At 44.9% G+C, this 20,414-nt stretch overlaps 1 protein-coding gene across 6 annotated transcripts in view; it reads left to right on the plus strand.

Moving 5' to 3' along the window:
• NTM (neurotrimin) overlaps positions 1–20,414 on the plus strand; it is a 1,036,467-nt gene that overhangs the window by 911,501 nt on the left and 104,552 nt on the right. For all 6 annotated transcript variants that reach the window (XM_066259757.1, XM_066259761.1, XM_066259762.1 and 3 more), the window contains one exon: positions 2,301–2,426. In XM_066259757.1, coding sequence (XP_066115854.1) covers positions 2,301–2,426 — 126 coding nt within the window. The remainder of the gene's footprint in view (positions 1–2,300; positions 2,427–20,414) is intronic.

Consider the following 20,414-nt stretch of genomic DNA (forward strand, 5'->3'; position numbering starts at 1 on the left):
AGAACACGCATTCCAAAGGGAAGCCTGGCTCCAAAACTAAGGACTGAACAGAGTGTGTGGTCCTGTCCCCCAATTTACCAATTAAAATGAACCCCTCCCCTCCTTGAAGGGGTTTGTTTAGGGGACAGAGAAAGAAAGAGACCAAGTATGTCTGGCTCACTGACATCTTCCTTTAACTCACCATCAGGCTTGTGAGGACCCAAGTCAGAAGCAGCAGTGATTCGGGTGCAGGAGGGAGGTCGGAAAAGCTGCAGCAAAGCGGCATTTGATTTGAACTTCAGAGGATAATTGGGAGTTTTCTTTTGTTTGTTTGTGCTATTTTTGTCCTTTTATTTTTTTATTATTTTTTTAAATTTTAAAAATTTTATTTAGAAAATTAACTTTAACAGGGTGACAATGATCAATACGAGTATATAGGTTTCAGGTAAACATTTCTATAGCATTTGAACTGTTGATTATCTTGCATACCCATCACCCAAAGTCAAATCATTTTCTGTCACCATATATTTGTTCCTTTTTACACCCTTCCCCCACCCACTCTCCCATCTAACTCCCCCATATCCCCTTCCCCCGATAACCACTTCACTTTTATCTATGTCCATGAATCTCAGTTTTATATCCCACCTATGTGTGAAATTGTACAGTTCTTAGTTTTTTCTGATTTACTTATGTCACTCAGTATAATGTTCTCAAGGTCTATCTATGTTGTCACTATGTCATCATTTCTTATGGCCGAGTAATATTCCATAGGAGTTTTGAGGAAAGACAGAGGGACAATATAGATACCAAATGCTGAATGACCAGGAAGGATATAATGTGTTGGGGATGACAAGGGGACAAGTTAAGGTAGAACCAGTGAGAGTATCAATGGAGACATAGGTTGATGCTTGATTCTGAACAGCCTGTTAGGCTAGGCTAAGTGTGTGGATATCAGCAGGGAAGCAATAAGGAACAATGGGGGGAGTTTAGGCAGAGAGATGATACAATCTATTTTTTTTTAATATTTTATTTATTGATTTTTAGAGAGGGGGGGGAGAGAGAGAGAGAGAGAGAGAAAGAGAGAGAGAGAGAAGGGGAAGGAGCAGGAAGCATCAACTCCCATGTGTGCCTTGACCAGGCTAGCCCAAGGTTTCGAACCGGCAACCTCAGTGTTCCAGGTTGATGCTTTATCCCACTGCGCCACCACAGGTCAGGCCAGATGATACGATCTGAATAGCATTATATCACAATGACTCTGAATGAAGTGTGAAGAATGATTTGTGGCCCTGGCTGGTGGCTCAGTGGGTAGAGTGTCAGCCTGGCATATGGATGACTTGGGTTCGATTTCTAGTCAGGCACACAGGAGAAGCGAACATCTACTTCTTTCCCCTTCCCTTTCCCCCTTCTCTCCCTCTTTCCCTCCCACATCCAGTGGCTTAATTGGTTCAAGCATGGCCCAGGGTGCTGAGGATAGCTTTGTTGGAGCATGACACCCTCAGGTACTAAAAATAGCTTGGGCCCTGACCGGTTGGCTCAGTGGTAGAGCATTGGCCCAGCGTATAGATGTCCTGGGTTCGATTCCCACCCAGGGCACACAGGAGAAGTGCCCAGCTGCTTCTTCACTCCTCCCCCTCTCCTTCCTCTCTATCTCTTTTTTCCCCTCCCACAGCCAAGGCTCCATTGGAGGAAAGTTGGCCCAAGCACTGAGGATGGCTCCGTGGCCTCTGCCTCAGGTGCTAGAATGGCTCTGGTTACAATGGAGCAATGCCCCGGATGGGCAGAGTATCATCCCCTAGTGGACTTGCCAGGTGAATCCCGGTTAGGCGCATACAGGAGTCTGTCTCTCTGCCTCCCCGCTTCTCACTTCAGAAGAATCCAAAAAACAAACAAAAAAAAAGCTTGGTACTTGTGTATCAGCTCCAGACGGGGTCGCCTGGTGGATCCCAGTCCGGGCGCATGCGAGAATCTGCCTCACTGTCTCCCCTCCTCTCACCAAAACAAAACCAAAACGAAAAAGAATGGAATGGGGTGAAAGTGCAGATAGGAAGAGGTTGGAGGCAACGAGCAGTTATTGCAGTATTGCATTGGAACCCATTTCCATCTGTACCTCTGACTTTGGGCTTAAATAGGAGGAACTGGAAGCTAACTTCAAGATAAGATGTTTCTGATATGTTTAAGATAATTCCTCTAATTTCTCATCATTTATTCCCATAACCCCTATATTTCAGTCCCTGAGCTATTCTGCCAACTATCATTTGAAAACAACAAATAAATCTTTCAACAGGATATTTATTTTTCTTCTCCTGGTTTTGTTTCCACAGTATCTCCCAAAATTGTAGAGATTTCTTCAGATATCTCCATTAATGAAGGGAACAATATCAGCCTCACCTGCATAGCAACGGGTAGACCAGAGCCTACGGTTACCTGGAGACACATCTCCCCCAAAGGTAAGAGAGTGGTGTGGTGTATCATGGCAAAAAAAGAACTGGGAGAATTGCTGGCCGTGGCTAGGAGGTTATGGTGCTGGTGACTCCGTCCATAGGGTCCTATGTCTCTGGTGGTCTAGTAACAATGCTTGTGGCTCAGCAGAGAACACTGGTGTTCTCTAAAAGACAAGTGTATCTTCTAAGAAGATTACAGCCATCATACTTAAGGATCTCTCCAATCAGTGGGAAATAAATTCCAGTTGTTGTTGGAAGAATAGGCAGCAAGATGTTCCAGGAGAATGTTATTGGTCATATTTATATTCAGACAATTAGCTCTGGTGGCATTGTTTATTTAGCTGGTTGTTTTACAAGATTCAAACACAAATGAGAAATGAAAGCTTTGAATGGCCATATTCTTGAATGGAAAGTTTCCAAATCTATGTTTCTTCAGCATTGCCAAATATCTGGTCTCCATTCCATTAGTTGTTGTGTAATTTGTTGTTGTTTTGTTATGATTTCTTCTAAATAACTGAATTATGAAATTTATTTTGTCTTACCATTTAGATATTGTATAGACCAGACTGTGTTGTTCTGTGCTTTCATGGATTGAATGTTAAATCTTTAGAATTTACAATGGATGCCGTTTATCATTAAGCCAGTTTTTATTCATGGTGCATTAAATTATTTTATTTGTTCTTCCATATCTATTGAAAATGTGCAATAGTCTAGGCACAGTTCTGTGCATTGGAGATATAGCAATAAACCAAAACATACAAGTTCCTGCTCTCATAAGCTCACATTCTTATGAGAAAAATGACCAAAACTAGAACAAATGGTGATACGAATGAGAAGATAGAGCAGTATACCTGGACAGAAGGCCTTTGAAAAGGTGACATTTGAGCAGGAACATGAATAAAGACCCTTAGTTTCATTGCTGTTGCTGGTTAATGTATACATATGGAGGTATGCATGAAGGTGTGTGCAGTGCTGAGTAGCAAAGGGTTAAGGATTTTAAAGGGATTCCAGTGGTAGTTGTTCACTTGGTGTGCAGGGTGGGTCTCTCAAAAGACGACCCTATAAGGAGATTGGCATGCAAGTAGTTTATTCAAGATGCTCCTGGACTCAACCCCTGTGGAAGGAAAGGGAAGAAAGAAGGGTTGGGAGTGGTGACGTTGAGTTGCAATGTAGCCAAGGGGAATATCTCAGCTGACCTTATGGGGATCTCTGGGGCCAGAGTGACCCTTCACAGATGTTTTTTATTTGAGGTGAAGGGCCTGGCCTTCTATACAGCAGTCGATCACTGAATTTGGGCTGTCCACAGAAAGGCTGAGACCTTCCAGCCCTCTCTGTTCATAGAGCCAGTCCCCATGGGGCTGCCACTGGGCGTTGTCCCCAGCAGCATGTGCACCCAGGGGCAGATACCCTTCCTCTGTTCCTGAAGGCGGCAATGCATCGCAGTGCACACGACACTTGGGCATTTTAAAATACAAGTTTAGGGCTGTGAGTGGGCCCCAAATACCAAATTCCCCCTCTTAGACATTGACAATTTGTCCTGGTAGAGGTCGTCAGAGAAAGCCTGAGATTTTCAGTGTTTGTCCTGAATTCCTGGGAATTGCCCCATGCCATCATTCCTGCTGCTACCACCTTGAGCAAAGGGATCAGAAAGCCACAAATGTTTCTGCCAGCCTCTCAATTTGAAATGACTTTAAGGTGGATTGGCCCAAAGTTCGAGAGGATGCTCTGGATGTTCATGAGATTGTCGGTGATGGAGCATGCCCTGGGGCACGTGGAAAGGGGGGGCCGTCCACATGGACAGACTTTCTAAGACCATGGTGCACACCATTCATCACTGCTTAATGCTGCGTCCCCCGTGCCACTGGGTGCCTGGACGGCCGGGGCCCTCAGAATCTGCAGGATAGTATCCCAGGTAGACCGGCTTTGCCTTAAGCCGAGAGGCACGGTGCCCACCCCCGCCGCAGGTCGCCCTCCGTCTCCTGTCTGACGTCTTCTCATTTCCTCCTGGCCCTTCAGCTCTGTGTCCTTTCCTGAGTGTTTGCCTTTCTTCCCTTCTCCCCCTTGCTTCTTCTCCTTTTGTCTCGCCCTTTTGTGCTGTTTCCTTTTGTTCTTCGCTTTGCCATTCTCTCACAGCCTCCCAAACGTTCCCTCTTTGATTTCATTTTTTTTAATGTAATTTTTTTTCCTTTGTTTCCTTCTGTCTGTTCTCCACACAATTACCTTTGTCTTGGCTCTGACATCGGCGCCCTCTCGTTCGTCTCACTGTACTTCATGCTGTTGTGCCTTAGACTCCCTTTCCCCGTTTCGGGGGCCAGTAAAGCAGATTCATTTCCCCAGGGGACTGGACCTGAGCTGTGGCCAGATGCTTCTATTTTCCTGGGGTTTTTAGCTGCTCTGGAAACAGAAGCCAGATCAGGGGAGAGGAGCAGGATAATCAGAATCTACCTGTGGAGCAGTGTAATGGAGATGAACAGTTTTTCCAGATCCCTGGTCCAGATTAGCTATCCCAGATTCAAACGGATAAGACATGCCAAGCAGTGACTAATCACCTTGGGACGCGCCAGGGTGCTGTTTTCTGGTGACTGATTATTGGGAGATCGGAAATGTCATTGTACCGCTGCCACCTTAACTGAAGCTAGAGACCCTTAGCAGTCAGACCTCCACTTTCTTCCACTAAATATTTCCAATCGATGCTTATTTTAAAGGAGTTAGGACAGGTTTGAGGTTCCTTGGGCAACAGGATACACTGTACCTTCTTCATGAGGGCTCCAAAGAGAGAGAGAGCTGCTGCCAACCCTCTGCCCTGTCCTGTGGGTAAGATTGTATCTCGACCTGGATCATTCTTTTTTTTTTTTTTTTAATTTTTTTTTTTCTCTTTTTTTTTTCATTTTTCTGAAGCTGGAAACAGGGAGAGACAGTCAGACAGACTCCCGCATGCGCCCGACCGGGATCCACCCGGCACGCCCACCAGGGGCGGTGCTCTGCCCCCCAGGGGGCGATGCTCTGCCCATCCTGGGCGTCGCCCTATTGCGACCAGAGCCACTCTAGCGCCTGAGGCAGAGGCCACAGAGCCATGCCCAGCGCCCGGGCCATCTTTGCTCCAATGGAGCCTTGGCTGCGGGAGGGGAAGAGAGAGACAGAGAGGAAAGCGCGGCGGAGGGGTGGAGAAGCAAATGGGCGCTTCTCCTGTGTGCCCTGGCCGGGAATCGAACCCGGGTCCTCCGCACGCTAGGCCGACGCTCTACCGCTGAGCCAACCGGCCAGGGCAACCTGGATCATTCTTAAGCACACGCTAATTAAATTTGTGAATGGATAGCTGACCAAGGCAGAGCACTATTTTTTTTTTTTTTTTTTTTGTATTTTTCTGAAGCTGGAAACGGGGAGGCAGTCAGACAGACTCCCGCATGCGCCCGACCGGGATCCACCCGGCACGCCCACCAGGGGGCGATGCTCTGCCCATCCGGGACATTGCTCTGTCACAACTAGAGCCATTCTAGTGCCTGAGGCAGAGGCCAAGGAGCCATCCCCAGCGCCCAGGCCATCTTTTGCTCCAACGGAGCCTTGGCTGCGGGAGGGGAAGAGAGAGACAGAGGAAGGAGAGGGGGAGGGGTGGAGAAGCAGATGGGTGCTTCTCCTGTGTGCCCTGGCTGGGAATCGAACCCGGGACTTCCGCACGCCAGGCCGACGCTCTACCACTGAGCCAACCGGCCAGGGCCGGCAGAGCACTTTTGGTGACTCTGATAACTTCAATGACTTTTCTCTCTCTAGGCTGGCCTGTGTGTGCCATACAATTCTGAATAATCCCATTTTCCTCCATCGGAATTTACACATTGCCACTTGGAATAAGCTAAACTGCTTTGCAATATACCTTTCAAGTCTTAACCACCTTTCTTGTGGAAAAGGAAAGCAGAAACGTTACTCACCGTTTTACTAGTAGTGGCTCATGCATTTCAATACACAGAAGCTAAGAGTGGCTGTCTGGTGCAAGGGGGTGGCAGGGACTTGCCCTACGGTTGTCTGCCTAGCACTTCACATCAGATGGAGAAAATGTCAGTGGTCCGTATCCACGGTGAAGAGCGAGGTGAGGCCTCCCAAGCTACCTCTCGGCATTGCCATGGCTCCTGAGCAGTTTTCCGCCTATCATTATGGGCAGTATGTATTTTTAGTTCCCCCCATGACATTGCTACTCCCAAGAGTTAAGGAGAAAGTGCCCTAGCTTGGCAAAGATGCCCACCCTCATCTGTACTCCTGTTTTGCAGTGTATAGGTGTTGCTTGCACTTGCATTGGCCTTGGTGTTTTCAAAAGGAAACGCTCCCATCTCACTGGCCCGCACCAAAATGCCATCTCGTTCCAGTGGCCCCTCACCAGACTCTGTGTCAGTGCCAGCAGACTGTCCCATGGCCAGAACACCATCAGTGTGCCCACAGTCTCCTTAGACACATTCCCCACCTGTGACTCCGTGCCTCGTAGTTTGCCCTCTTCTAGGGATACAGGGATTTATTATTATTATTTTTTATTTATTTATTTATTTATTTTTTATTTATTCATTTTAGAGAGGAGAGAGAGAGAGAGAGAGAGAGAGAGAGAGAGAGAGAGAAGGGGGGGAGGAGCTGGAAGCATCAACTCCCATATGTGCCTTGACCAGGCAAGCCCAGGGTTTTGAACCGGCGACCTCAGCATTTCCAGGTCGACACTTTATCCACTGCACCACCACAGGTCAGGCCCTACAGGGATTTATTTTAGCAAAACCCTTAAACACTAGTGTTTCTACCCCTAAAAGAACACCTGCAATGTTATTGGTTCCTCTAGGTCCTCCCTAAGTAAAGAGAAATACCATCTCTTTAAGTGTATCTCATGGGATGCTTTTTAAGACTTAACTCATAGAAAAATATTCTCAAAATCCACTGTTTATGTTTCCAGTTTCTGTTCGGTGGTAAGCTCTTAAAGAGAAGGCAGAGATTGCTATGTTGTCACAATTCTGGGAGCCAAAAACATAAACTTCGGGTGAAGCCATGAGTCCGATCACTGATGTGTGGGTTCCGCTACACACATGGAACCGTGGATCAAGTGTCCCGACCTCTCTCATTCTCCATCAAACAAAATACAAACCTCACTAAGATGCTGAGAGAACACCTTCTACCCAAGTATCAGTTGAGGCTCCATAAAGTCCACTGAGCTGTGTACAGAGATGTCCTGATCTCTATCTAATTCATGAGTGTTTTGAGGCCTGCATCTCATTCACCTCCTAGTACAATGCTCAGCCCCTAGAAAGCATTCAAGAAATACTGGTAGATTCAGTCAGTAAGCACTTATTTGTGCCGGTGCCCCAAAGGGACGTGCCTGGTGGACCTCCCAATTCGAAGGCTTCCTCCCGATTCATGAGGCATTCTCCTCCACCTTGATGTTGTAGCTGAGATCTGGTGTGTGTCCTGCTTGACTCTGCTGGCAAGTCGTTGGACGTCTTCCCTGGTATTCACAGGATCTTCAGGACTCTCTGGAAGTTCCCCTCGTGGAACCTGCTAGGGCAGGCTTGCCTTCTCCTTGAAGGAGACACTCATTTTTAAGTTTTCTTTGGCAAAAGTTGAGGAGGCCTGCAAGTGACCTTAAAGGTGGGTCTTCAGTGAGCCCACTTGTGTCCTCCTCCCTGCCCCACGGCAGTCACACTCCCGATGTGTTTCTCTGACGTGTCCCTTGCCAGGTCTTCCTGGAACATTGGATACCTTTGGTGTCTTACTATTCCCAACCCTGCCTGCACCCATACCCTCAACGGCTCCTGAGAGTTTTGTGAAACAACCCTGGATATTGTCTATGAAAATGTTCCGCTACGCATGGGTTAAAAAAAGATAATAACAATACAAAGAAGTCAATACAAACAAGAGAAACATCATTTTAAAAATGCTTCCCATTCCCCACAGAGTGTGAATCGAGGTGGATTAGAGATTGATTGGTTGGTTTTCCCCAGAGCCACACAAAGAACCTGGAACAGAATTAGAGCAGGACAGTGTCTCCACTGGGTCCCAGACCAAGCCCTAGTTATGGAAGCCTTCTCTTTCCCCAGTGCGGAATGGGCATTTCGCATGCCATCGGCACCCACGCCTGAAGGACTGAGCCACCTTCCTTCCTCAGCTGCTGGAGCTCTCCTTTGCACCCCAGTTCTCCTGTACTTGAAGAGGCCCAGTGGGCAGTTGGTTTTCCTGGCCCCTGTTTCTCTTAGTTTTAAAAGTTGATGAGGACAAAGTGACCCGTGGGTGGAAGTCCTTCTCCTTGCCGGTGTCCTGAGCCCTCCCCGGCCCCTGCCATGCACACCTCTACTGTCCCATTTGTCAGCAATGACAGGCCTCCCTCCCCAGCCAGGTAGGACACTGAAGCACTAATTGGCACTGGAGGTATCACAGCTTGAGTTCAACCAGAGCTGGCAGGCGCCACGACTCCGGTGACAGCTCTGTGAAAAAGTGTCAGGAGTGGAGCTCTGGCGTGCCACCGGCTGACTGCTGCACCCTGGCACTAATGAGCAGCCTGTCAGTGCCAGCATCAGGGGCCCCGTGTGGCACAGGGATCATTAGGATGGCAGACGAGAAAGGTTTCTCCAACAGAGAGAGCAGAGAAGGGAGGAAGGAGCTGAAACTGGAACTAACGGTGTCACCTTACCCACGGAGGGCAGCCACCTAGCAAAAGCCAGCAGGATGGGACTGATAAAAAAAAAAGGCAAGAAAAAAGATATTTGTAAAAGATCTCTATCTATGCCAACACTAGCCGGCTCTTGGATTCTCATTTTGGTTGGGTGGCCCTGTAATTAATCGATACAGGCTATAAATCTTTTTTGCAGGAGGGAACTCAATGACCAAATTAACTCCCCAGTTGTGGGCCACCATGCTAGGAAACCAGAAGGTCTCCTAAGTTCTCGAGCTACAGGGACCTAAAGGGGAAAGGAAGACTTTGAATTTGTGTCTCCATGCTGTTCCCCAGGGCAGGCTCCCTGTCCCGAGGCCCTGCTGGTCTCCCAGCTGCCTGGCTCTCTTCTGCTGGAGTATTAGGCTATAGGAGAGGCAATCCAGCCAATGGGCTTTCCCTGCCATTTCGTCCCACAGGTGGACACGGGAGCAGCCAGTGTGTCTGCTCTGTTATCTGCTTCCTGAGGGCAGGTGTGCACTGCCCAGCTTGTTCATTCTTCTGCCTCAGGCTCCAGGCTGGATGAGTGTGGCCCCTCTTCAGGGCTTTGGCTACCTGCAGTGGCTGTTTCCACGTGGGAGGCTGCCTCATAGAAGACAGCGATCTGTCTGTGAGAGAGGGGCTTTGAAGGCAGGGCCCCCTGGATGTGAAACCCCCTCCTCTGTTCACCTGGTGGGGCATTCTGAGATGGTGCCAAACCTCTCTGAAAATGCACTTCTTCGTTAATATATTTCGTGTTCTTGTAGCATTTTAATGAGCTGGTTCATAAAGTTCTGTTTCTGCTTTAAGACCATGCTCAAATGGTCCGGTGTGAGCACCTCTGATGACCTTCTTCAGGCAGAGTGAGCTACCCTTTTCTTTGAGATCCCACACCACTTGGCACACTTTGTCAACGGTGGCAGTTCTTACAGTCACCCACAGGCCCTCCTGCTGCTCCGGGGATCCGTGAGCACAGGAACGGTCTTCATGCTGTGTGACGGCATCCCAGTACTTAGTTCAGACATTGGCAGGCCTGTTAGTGATGGTTGCACAAAGAACTATCTCATCCTCAGATATAGTATTTTTCCTTTTCTTTTTGAAAGTAATTCTTTCTGGTATATAATTGAAAACAAAATCAATTTTAATGAGTCAAGGGTAAGATACAGGAGGTCCATCTCTTCACATCATTCTCTACTGTGGATCCTTTGTTTCCCAGACCATCAAAGAGATTCTTAAGATAAAGCTCTCTTGGCCTTGACTGGTTTGTTCAGTGGGTAGAACATCTTCCTGGCATGCGGATGTCCCAGGTTCCATCCCTAGTCAGGGCACACGTGAGAACTGACCTCTGCTTCTCTCCCTCTCCCTCTCCCCCTTCTTCCCCTCTCACAGCCAATGTCTCAGTTGGTCTGAGCATTGGCCCCAGGTTCTGAGGATAGCTCAGCTGGCCCAAGTGTCAGCCTCAGGTGCTGTGGATAGCTCAGTTGATTCAAGCATTGGCCCCAGACCCGGGTTGCCAAGTGGATCCTGGTTGAGACGCATACAGAAGTCTGTCTCTATTTCCACTGCTCTCGCTTAACAAAAATTAAAAAAAAAAAAAAAAAAAAAAAAAGGCAGCTCTCCCCTCACTTCACCTCTGGTGTATCCTTAGGAACAAACCTCAGCCTTTTCATCTGCAAAATAAAAATAATAATACCTTTGTAACATGAATGTGACAACTAAACATACTTTCCAATGCAAAGCACCCAGCCCCTTCAGGACACATAGTAGGTGCCCAACAATGTTAACTTTCACAGGCGAGGTTGGCCCTTTCTCTGCGTGCCCCATCCCATGGCAAAAGAACAATAGGGAAGGAAATTAAAATTCTTTTGTCTGAAAAGGTTGAATTCTTACAAAAGCCCATGTTCAGTCAATTGCCAGAATGGATAGATTCTTAATCAAAGGTGCTTAATCAGCACCTCCTTAACACCCACCATTTTCTAATTAATGAAGGTGCTTGATTAAAATTCCCAGAGTACCCTAAGTAGCTATCCCAGGAGGGCCAACTAATTGCTGCTACAAAAGATATTACAGTGGTCATCGATGGTGGGAGAAAAAAATTACATTATAATGGAAAGTGGCAGATCTCTTGTCCAGAGTAGCAGAATTCTGTCCAGGTATGAGGCCCCAACCTGTACAGAGAAAGCAATTTATTATGATAAAGATAAACCAGTGGTATTACCTCAACTGTGGGGCAAAGTGATGTAGAAACTACTGAAGCAAATGATTTAAATCTAGACCTGCTGACCAAGGTGGGGTGGAAGAAAGTGAAGGAAGACATTTATAAATCACTGTTTAACTTCATAATTCTCTTTAACTATAAAATTACATCTAGACAGATACAGTTAGGGTGAAATTTGCCAATGTCAATAAGGGTTTTTGTATGCTTAATATTTATGATCTGGTTTAAAGCAATATTATAGCTGTGCAACTTCCTACTTCAAAGAAGAGAAAAATCATAAAAAGACTAGTGGGGAAATTAATGAGTTCACTGTGCTTGAATTGAGAACATATGAAATCAAGCCTCAGTCTAGAAACCAAGGGCAGGAGTGCATACCACAGACACTGTTTGTGGTTTTACCCAATTATTTTAAAACCCTTGAAAAATGTTGTAGAATCAGACGTCTGCTGAATTCAGACATTGCTAACAGCATCCTCCCCCACACTCCCCCGAGTCTTAGTCTATTTATGCTGGTACTTGGCGACCGTTACCATGCAGAACTGTTTTGATGGAACAAAAAAGGAAACAAAAAAGCAAGGAGATTGTATCGTCTTCCCCACAGATGCTAACCAGCCCTGGCTCAGTAAGATGGAAAGGCTCATTAAAATGGCAGCCCCTCCAGGCCAGGAGACCCCATCTCTGAGAAGCACCCATGACCGGCAGGTATGGGAGAATGAAAAGGGCTTCAACAGGGTGTCACCACACACCACAGCCACGGTGAGCTCCCCACTGTAGCACCCTCGAGAGTCCAGTTAAGGCTTGGGGAGCTCCATGTCTAGGATCTACCATCACTGCCATGTGATCTTGGAGAAAGTTTAAATTCAAGACATCCTTGTCACTAGGACAACACTGTGTCATTCTGACTTTGTACCTACTTTTGGATCCTGAATCTTGTCATAACCTGTGAGGACTGCTTATTCCCTAGTGTCTAAATTACAACTGGACTCTTTATCATCCAAAAAATAGGTATAACAAGTTCTTTGTGGATGCTTAAACATGTGCCGGGCATTCTTCTGAACATTTGCATATAATAATATGTATTTTTCTCAGCCATAGTCAGGTCCTCTGATTAGCCAATGAGAGAGTGAGGCTCAGAGAGGTCAGGCTGATAGGACAAGGTCACACAGCTCCAGTTGGCAGCAATGACATCACACCCCAGGCATTATTTCTAGTACACATGTACCTAACCTCAGTGTCATATAGCACCTCTGTCAGAGGGTGGTCACTGGATGCAGCGTAGGCACCACCTTCTTTATCCCCTAGACCTGACGCAGGACCTAGAAACCTGTATTTTAACAAATTTCCCAGGTGACTGTGATGCATACTCAAATTGGAGAATTATTGCTGTGTTGTATTTGCTGTCTGCTGGGCACTTTGCTTTATACACATTATATCATGTCATTCTCACAAAATGCTCTAATAACTAGGTATTATTTTCATTTTAGCAATAAAGAATGGAGCTTTGGGGGACAATGTGCCCACAAATGTTAAATAGCCAAGGAAAAATGCAAATTCAAGTCATTTTTACTCTAAGATCCATATTATTTGTGTGTTTTATAACCCATTGCTTCTTCTAAACCAGTGATTTCATTCAACTGGTGTACTGCAAGAATTTTCAAAACATGCAATACCTGACTGTTTAGTCTGGTATTGACCTCTTTTCCCTTAGATTGTCAAACAAAAAAAATGACAACAACCAACACAACAATAGCCATCGGTATGAATAAATAGCTTTTTTTTTTTTGGTCAGATTGGCCAAAAATATTGATATAATATTTTTTTAGGATGCTGCATAATTTTAGTAATTAGATTATGTGTGCCATGAGATGAAAAAGTTTGAAAATCGCTGGTCTAGATCTTGGGGACATGGTTATACTCGGGTTCAGACCTCCTACCAGGGTAGGGCGTGGAGTCGTCCTCTTTCTCACAGTATTCTTGCAAATTCATACATGCTCTGGTTCAGATAATGGACTCCAGGTTGGGATCGCCTCCTCCCCAATAATATCAGGCTCTTTTTAGTGGCTCTTTGCACAGGTTTCTCTGTGCATGGACATAATCCCAGCATGGAAGGTTGACCTCGCCTGGCTGGCATTGGGTGAGTTCTCTTCCTCCCACTGAAGCTACCTTTTTAGTTTTCTGCTGTCTCCCCTCTCCCTCCACCTTGACCATGGCTCACAGCAGTGATTCAGCTGCTCTCTGACTTGATTTATTTTTTCCTCATATTAAACACTATCATTCACTCACCCAATGGCATGCCCTCTGCTTTGATTGTTGTTATTAGGTTGTTTTACACTTTAACAGCTTTAGATATGAGAAGAAATTGCTGGATTTCAGGGTCTAGCTCTCATTCTCTGACTCCAATCAGCCCCCCTCCATTGTGGTGTTTATACTTCATCTTCCCAGTGTTGTAAAAGGCTCTTCCCATTGGAGCCAGGGCATTGGGAAAGGAATGAGCAGAATACCAATTCAGTTCCTCAAATATCAAGGTTCCAGCTCCTTCCTCGCCTAGGCTGAGCAGGTTCTCCAGTACTACTGCACCATCAGCCTATCCATCGCCTTGGCACTGGGGGTCTGGCAGCTTTAACCCCTCCCTCCTTAGGAAGAATATGTTAGCTCTTGCTTCACTCCAACAGAGGCGGATTCCTCTCTGCTCAGCCCTCCCCTAACCCCCAAAACAAATTCCTCTTCCCTCTTCTAACAGAGAATGAAAATGAATGACTTTGGACTTTATCTTTCCGCTATAATAGATTCAGGACTCCTCCTGTTTAACTGATCGGCAGCCCAGGAGGCCTCGTGTTCCATCTCTAATTCCATGCATCACTGCTTTGCCCTTTATGGAATGGTTCACTGGGGTCACTGTGGTTGAAGCTATTTGGCCAGTCATCTGCATGATAGAGTAAGACAAATAGCTTTCTCCTTCTATTGATTTATTTATTCCACTTCATACCATCCCAGAAAAGGATTCGAGCAGAGAAGGTGACGTGAACTGTGCCCCCAGGAAAACTCCTTGGCAAAACCATTTTGATTCTTCATACATTGATCCATTTATTTACTCAATAATTGTTATGGAGTGCCCACTGCTGCGCATGGTCCTAGGCATTGGAATACATGAATGGACAAAGCAGATGAAGCTCCTGGCATCAAAGTGCTTATATTCTAGCAGGAGAGATAGAAAATAAGCCCATTGATAAACAATAATGTGAAAAAGTAATCAGGATGAGAAGCAGAGATTATCAGGCACTGATTGGGGTTGTAATCTCAAACAGCATAGAAAAGGATGGGTTCATTAAGAAGATACCCCATGCAAGTTGGGAGAAGAAATGATACACTGGCAGGAGTATTCTCGGGAGGGTTAACGGTGACTACACAGGCACTCAATCAAGACACCTCTGGCGTGTTCAAGGGTTACAGGAGGCCATGTGGCTAGAGAAGATTTATTTAATACCTGCCTCCTTTCAAGAAGCGATAAGCTTTATTAAGGCAAGGATCATGTTACTCTTTGCTTACTAAGTGTACTTATGCTTAGCATGGTGCCTGTCAAATTGCAGACATTCAACACATACTATTTAATGATTGAGTGAATGAAGTTAGTGTGGCATTGTAGTGTGAGAAGTTGAGTAAGCGAGCTGGTGAGTTACAGGGTTCACACCAAAATGGTGGCCCCTTAAGGAGTGGTGTCAGGTTCCAGAGAGTGACATGTTCAGGTCAATGACAGTAGTTGCATGTGGCTGGGGCAGGGGCGAAGGTGGAAGGTCCATAGAGAAGAGGACCCAGGTAGTTAGTTGAGAGTGCAGGTGTCTGACACATCATCAGGGGGAATATTGACGTCACCTCACCCTAGATAATGGCTGAGCATAAGGCTGTGAGCCAAGTGTGAGGCTCTCAGAGAATCATAGGAGGTCAGAACATCAGTCATTGGCAACAAGGAAGAGGAGGGGTAGGTGCAGCATTGTCAGAAGGCAACAATTTGGAAGGAGCTAGGTTTTCAATAAAAATGTGAGAGATGGTTTCTGAGTGATCTTGAGGTTTGAGGAAGCTCCACCCTCAGCAGCTCTGGGTTTGATTAGTAAAGGTAGTCCAGGGAACGTTTCCTGGGGAGCATTGTGCTTAGGTTGAGATTGAGAGTGCTTTAGGAGCACAAAGGTCAGACTTGAAGGTGAAAAGTGAGGAAAGATGCTGGGGAGAGAGAGGGTCACACTTTGCATGATGACCCAGCAGTGAGAGACATGAAGTATGTTGGATTTACTCCCATGTCCCAATGAAAGACAGTGACAGCCCATCTCACAAATGTCAGCTGCAGCCTGTATATGCCACGAGGGATAGACATCCTTTTCTGCCTGAACCTGAGGGGGGGGGGGTGACAGTAGGTATTTGTTGACAAGGTCAAGTCTTCCTATGAACCAAAGCCAGGAGACTGACCTTTAGGAAGCCATTAAAGGGTCAGCATTAGGATCATGAGTTAACAGGAGCAGAGAGTAGAGAATGAATGTAGATATGTGGAAGGCCAAATTACCAAAACTAGGGGGATGGGTTTAATGTGGATGAGGAGTGAGGATGGTGCCAAGCTGAGCAGGAACCCCACATTTCTGGTTTATCCTTCATTAGTGCCTCTTTCTTCTAGGGTGGGGATGAGGGCTAGGAATTATTCATCTAGCTTTTTGCCCATGTGCCTATAGGTAAGATATTAGAAATTGCTGGTATCTGATTTATTTCTGGCTATTGGACCACATGGGTTAGCTCCCCTTCCTCCAAAAATTATCATAACAACCTAAATTTATTTATTTATTTATTTTTAGAGAATCAAGATTTATTAGATTGAACAAGAGCGATAGAGCATAACAGCGATGTGATAAATCGGCAGAATGAATCATCTTTTATTCAGTGGATGTTTATTGAGTACCCAACACACGGTAGTGCATAGTTAGATGCTTTGGGTTGTCCTGTGAACACAGTATTCAGTCTCTGTCCCATAAGACTGCAGTATGGAATATTGGTAATAGTTGACAAATTAATGTGCAACCTACTGTCAGGGAGAGATGGTACTGTGGAGAAAAATACAACTGTCATGGGGAAAAGAACAAGAGACGGTGCCACTTTAGGGTTGAGAAATCTCCTGAGCAGAAGCCTAGTGAGGAGGGACAGTGAGTGGAACATATCAAGAGAAGGTATCCCAAATGGAGGTTTCTGCAAGCACCAAGGCCATTGTTTGGTAATATCTTTGGTGTGTGTATGAAGAGCAGCAAGAATGTTAATGCAGGGATAGGTGACATGGGATGTGAAGAGAGCCAAGGGTCAGATCATGCACTCCCTTGCAATCAATGTTAAAAAACTTTGGAATTTGTTCCAATAAAAAAGGAAATTGTTCCACTGGCAAGTATTAATGAAGAGAGTAAAATAATTTAATAAATGGTTTTAAAGGATCGTTTTAACTGCTTGAAGGGAGAGACATGGGTCAAGGGTTGTGTAAGGACAGCAGTGAGAATACCGATTAGGATACAGTAACTCTAATGTAGTGGTTCTCAAAGTGTGCGCCAGGGCGCACTGATGCACCCTAGAAGATTTCCAGGTGTGCCCATGGTATTCCAGAGAAATATGTGCCTGTTGGGAACCAAAAACCAACGGGGTTTTTGGAGTTTAGATTTTTGGGGGCAGAGGTGTGGGGAATTGGCTGTAAGCTGACAGTCTGCCCAACCCCACCTCACTTGCCATATTAGGTTGCAAAAGGCTGTTCAGCTGTGGTGCTAGATTGTTTACACTACCTCCCATGTTTCCTGGAAAAACTGGAGGCAAATTTCTTCTATCCTTTGTTTGATGTAAAGTTAAGATTTGCTAATGGCATCACTTTGCTCTATAAATAAAGCAAGATGCGGTTTTTGGGTGTCTTTGTTCTTGCCAGAGGCAATTACAGAATTCTCCCGACCCGTATTTTCTTAATTCCACATATTTTCTTAATTCTGCTCCGTTCCCACTCAGGACCTGGAATTACTAGCTGCACTGGTTCGTGACATGTGCCTAGATATAAAAATAAATATAACAACTCTATTATACCATTTCATTATGGAAATACCACTCTTTTTGTTACACACATCATTATTATATTTATTATTAACACATCATTATATTATTTTTAGATAAATACACCCAAATAAAATGGATAGATTTTTAAAAAAGAAGCATGATATTGAAGAATCTGATTCTAGAAGTGAGCAAAAGTTAAGTGTAAATAAAATAGGACTTGAAGGCTAGGACAGGCAGAATTTAATTTATAGCACTTTTCATCACTTAATACTGAACAATATAATTGGATTAGAAACCTATTCATGGAAGCTTCAAGTGATTTTGGTTTAACATTAACAGAAGAAGAAGAACTGACAGCTATATCCACTGATCATGGATTGATGATTAAACATAAGGAATTGTCTCTTGAAGCCTTTTCGATTTCTATAAAAGAAGAATGTGTGGCAATATCTAAAAAAGCTTTGAACATTTTGCTACAATTTTCAACATCCTATTTATGTGAATTAAGATTTTCTACCCTCAACACAATTAATAGTAAAAAGAGAGGAATTATTCAATGTATTGATGAGGAAATAAGAGTTTGCTTTTCAAATATATGCCCAAACATTGAAGAAATCTCTAGGACACATCAGGCTCATGTTTCTCCTAAACACAAGAATGAAAATACTTAACACATTCTCACTGGGACCTGCCAAATTTACTAAATCTTACTAAGAATGTATCTATATATATAAAAAGATAACATTTTTGTCATTTTTTAATTTTTTAACTCCTCTTTTTTATGAATTCTAAAAAGCATAACTCAAAAAATGTAACAAAAATGTTTTTTTTTCTTTCTGAAGCTGGAAACGGGGAGAGACAGTCAGACAGACTCCTACATGCGTCCGACCGGGATCCACCCGGCACGCCCACCAGGGGCGACGCTCTGCCCACCAGGGGGCGATGCTCTGCCCCTCCAGGGCATCACTCTGCCGAGACCAGAGCCACTCCAGCGCCTGGGGCAGAGGCCAAGGAGCCATCCCCAGCGCCTGGGCCATCCCTGCTCCAATGGAGCCTTGGCTGCTGGAGGGGAAGAGAGAGACAGAGAGGAAGGAGGGGGCGGGGGTAGAGAAGCAAATAGGCACTTCTCCTATGTGCCCTGGCCGGGAATCGAACCCGGGTCCCCCGCACGCCAGGCCGACGCTCTACCGCTGAGCCAACCGGCCAGGGCCATAAAAATGTTTTTAATGTCAGAATAAATTTAATTTTGTTGTATTTATTTCATTTAATTACCATAAAAGCATGCTTGGACTTTATATATTTTTCTTTAATATTTGACTTAATTATTATAACATATTTCTCATAAATTTGTATATAGAACACCTACAATTATTTTTAGGATTTTAAATGCGCCCTAACTTCAAAAAGTTTGAGAACCACTGCTCTAATGTATCAAGAAATGATAGCCCTGGCTGATGGCTCAGTGGATAGAGCGTCAGTCCAGCATATGGAAGTCCCAGGTTCAATTCTCAGTCAGGGAACACAATAAAAACAATCATCTGCTTCTTCACCTCATCCCTTTCTCCCTTCTCTTCCTTTTCTCTTCCTATAGTCAGTGGCTCAACTGGTTGAGCATGGCCCTGGGCACTGAGGCACATCAGTCTCAGGCACTAAAAATGGCTTGGTGCTCGATCATCAGCCCCAGACAGGGTTGCCAGGTAGATCCTTGCTAGGGGCACATTTGGGAGTCTGCCTCAATATCTCCCCGTCTTTCACCTAAAAGAAATGATGATGATATGGACTGGAGTGGTAGCAGTGAAGATGGTAAGATTATATTTAATCTAGGATATATTCTGAAATTAGAGCTGAGATTTGTGGCTTGATTACATAGAAGTTGTAAGAAAGAAAAAGGAATCACAGGTGACATGCATTTATGGACTGTGCTACTGGTGTTATTATTTCCTGCTATAAAGAACTCCAAGAGGGACAGACTTGTGGGCAAAATAAAGAGCTTTGTATTTTAGATGTACAAGTGGAATTTTTGAGTAGCTAGTTGGCTCTGGAAGGGTCCAGGAGCTAGCAAACAAATCTAGGGTTCACCAGAATTGACATGATATTCAGAGCCATGAAGCTGCCCGGCTGCCCATTGCTACCTACAGACAGAAGATAGAAGAGAATTCTGTGGATGGACTAGTCCAAAGATATCCCAACATTTAGCTGTCAAAAGAAAAGGTTGATAGGTTCCCAAATATCCATCCAATGTATTTCTCCTCAGAGTCCTAACAAATTCATACTCATGGCCACCATCTCCCTAGAGACACTTCTTTTCTTAGAGAGGGGAAAACACACACACACACACACACACACACACACACACCTTGATTGGTAGGGCACAATGTGAAGTATGGAAGGATTGAAGAGAATTGGTTTCATTCCTCTCTGCTACTCTGTTTCTAACCAGAACCCAAGGCTCTTAAGAATCCAGTACAACTTAGTGTGGCCACAATGTCTTCTTCAACATCTTTTTACTTCCCTTTGACTTTGAAGCCAATGTCCACACTGACCAGTCCCCATTCTGGTCTTGCATAGTCACATTTCTGTATGTGTTGATATATTTACTCTCTTATCACAGCGCTTTTCTAGACCTCTTGATTTTGGTCACTCAGGTGTTGTCATGGCAATGACATCCTCAGTAGAGTGGTGCTACTCATGTTGTCATGGTTATAAGGACCTCTTAATGGGAGCTCTACTTCATTGTCATCATGCCAACAACAGTAAGAAATCCTGGGATCCCTTGGCAAGCCTGAATTCTTGGGCCAGGAGCTAATGCTCTGTCTCTGAAAATGAAAGTAGCAGTAATTATGAAAACAGCAGCAATTTAAAATTATTCAATTTTATTCATTTAAAAAAGAAGACTGAAAGAGGAATTGCCATCACCATCATCACTGTCATCATCATAACTAATATTTTTATTATAGATTGGCGGTGTTCCAGGCATTGTTCTAAGTGTTTTACATAAATGAACTCTTTAATTTTTTGAGAACCTCATAATGTAGAAGTTATTGCTGTTCTTTTATAGATGAAGACATTG

Source organism: Saccopteryx bilineata, chromosome 2 (assembly GCF_036850765.1).
Source record: "Saccopteryx bilineata isolate mSacBil1 chromosome 2, mSacBil1_pri_phased_curated, whole genome shotgun sequence".
NCBI classification, from domain to species: Eukaryota; Metazoa; Chordata; class Mammalia; order Chiroptera; family Emballonuridae; genus Saccopteryx; species Saccopteryx bilineata.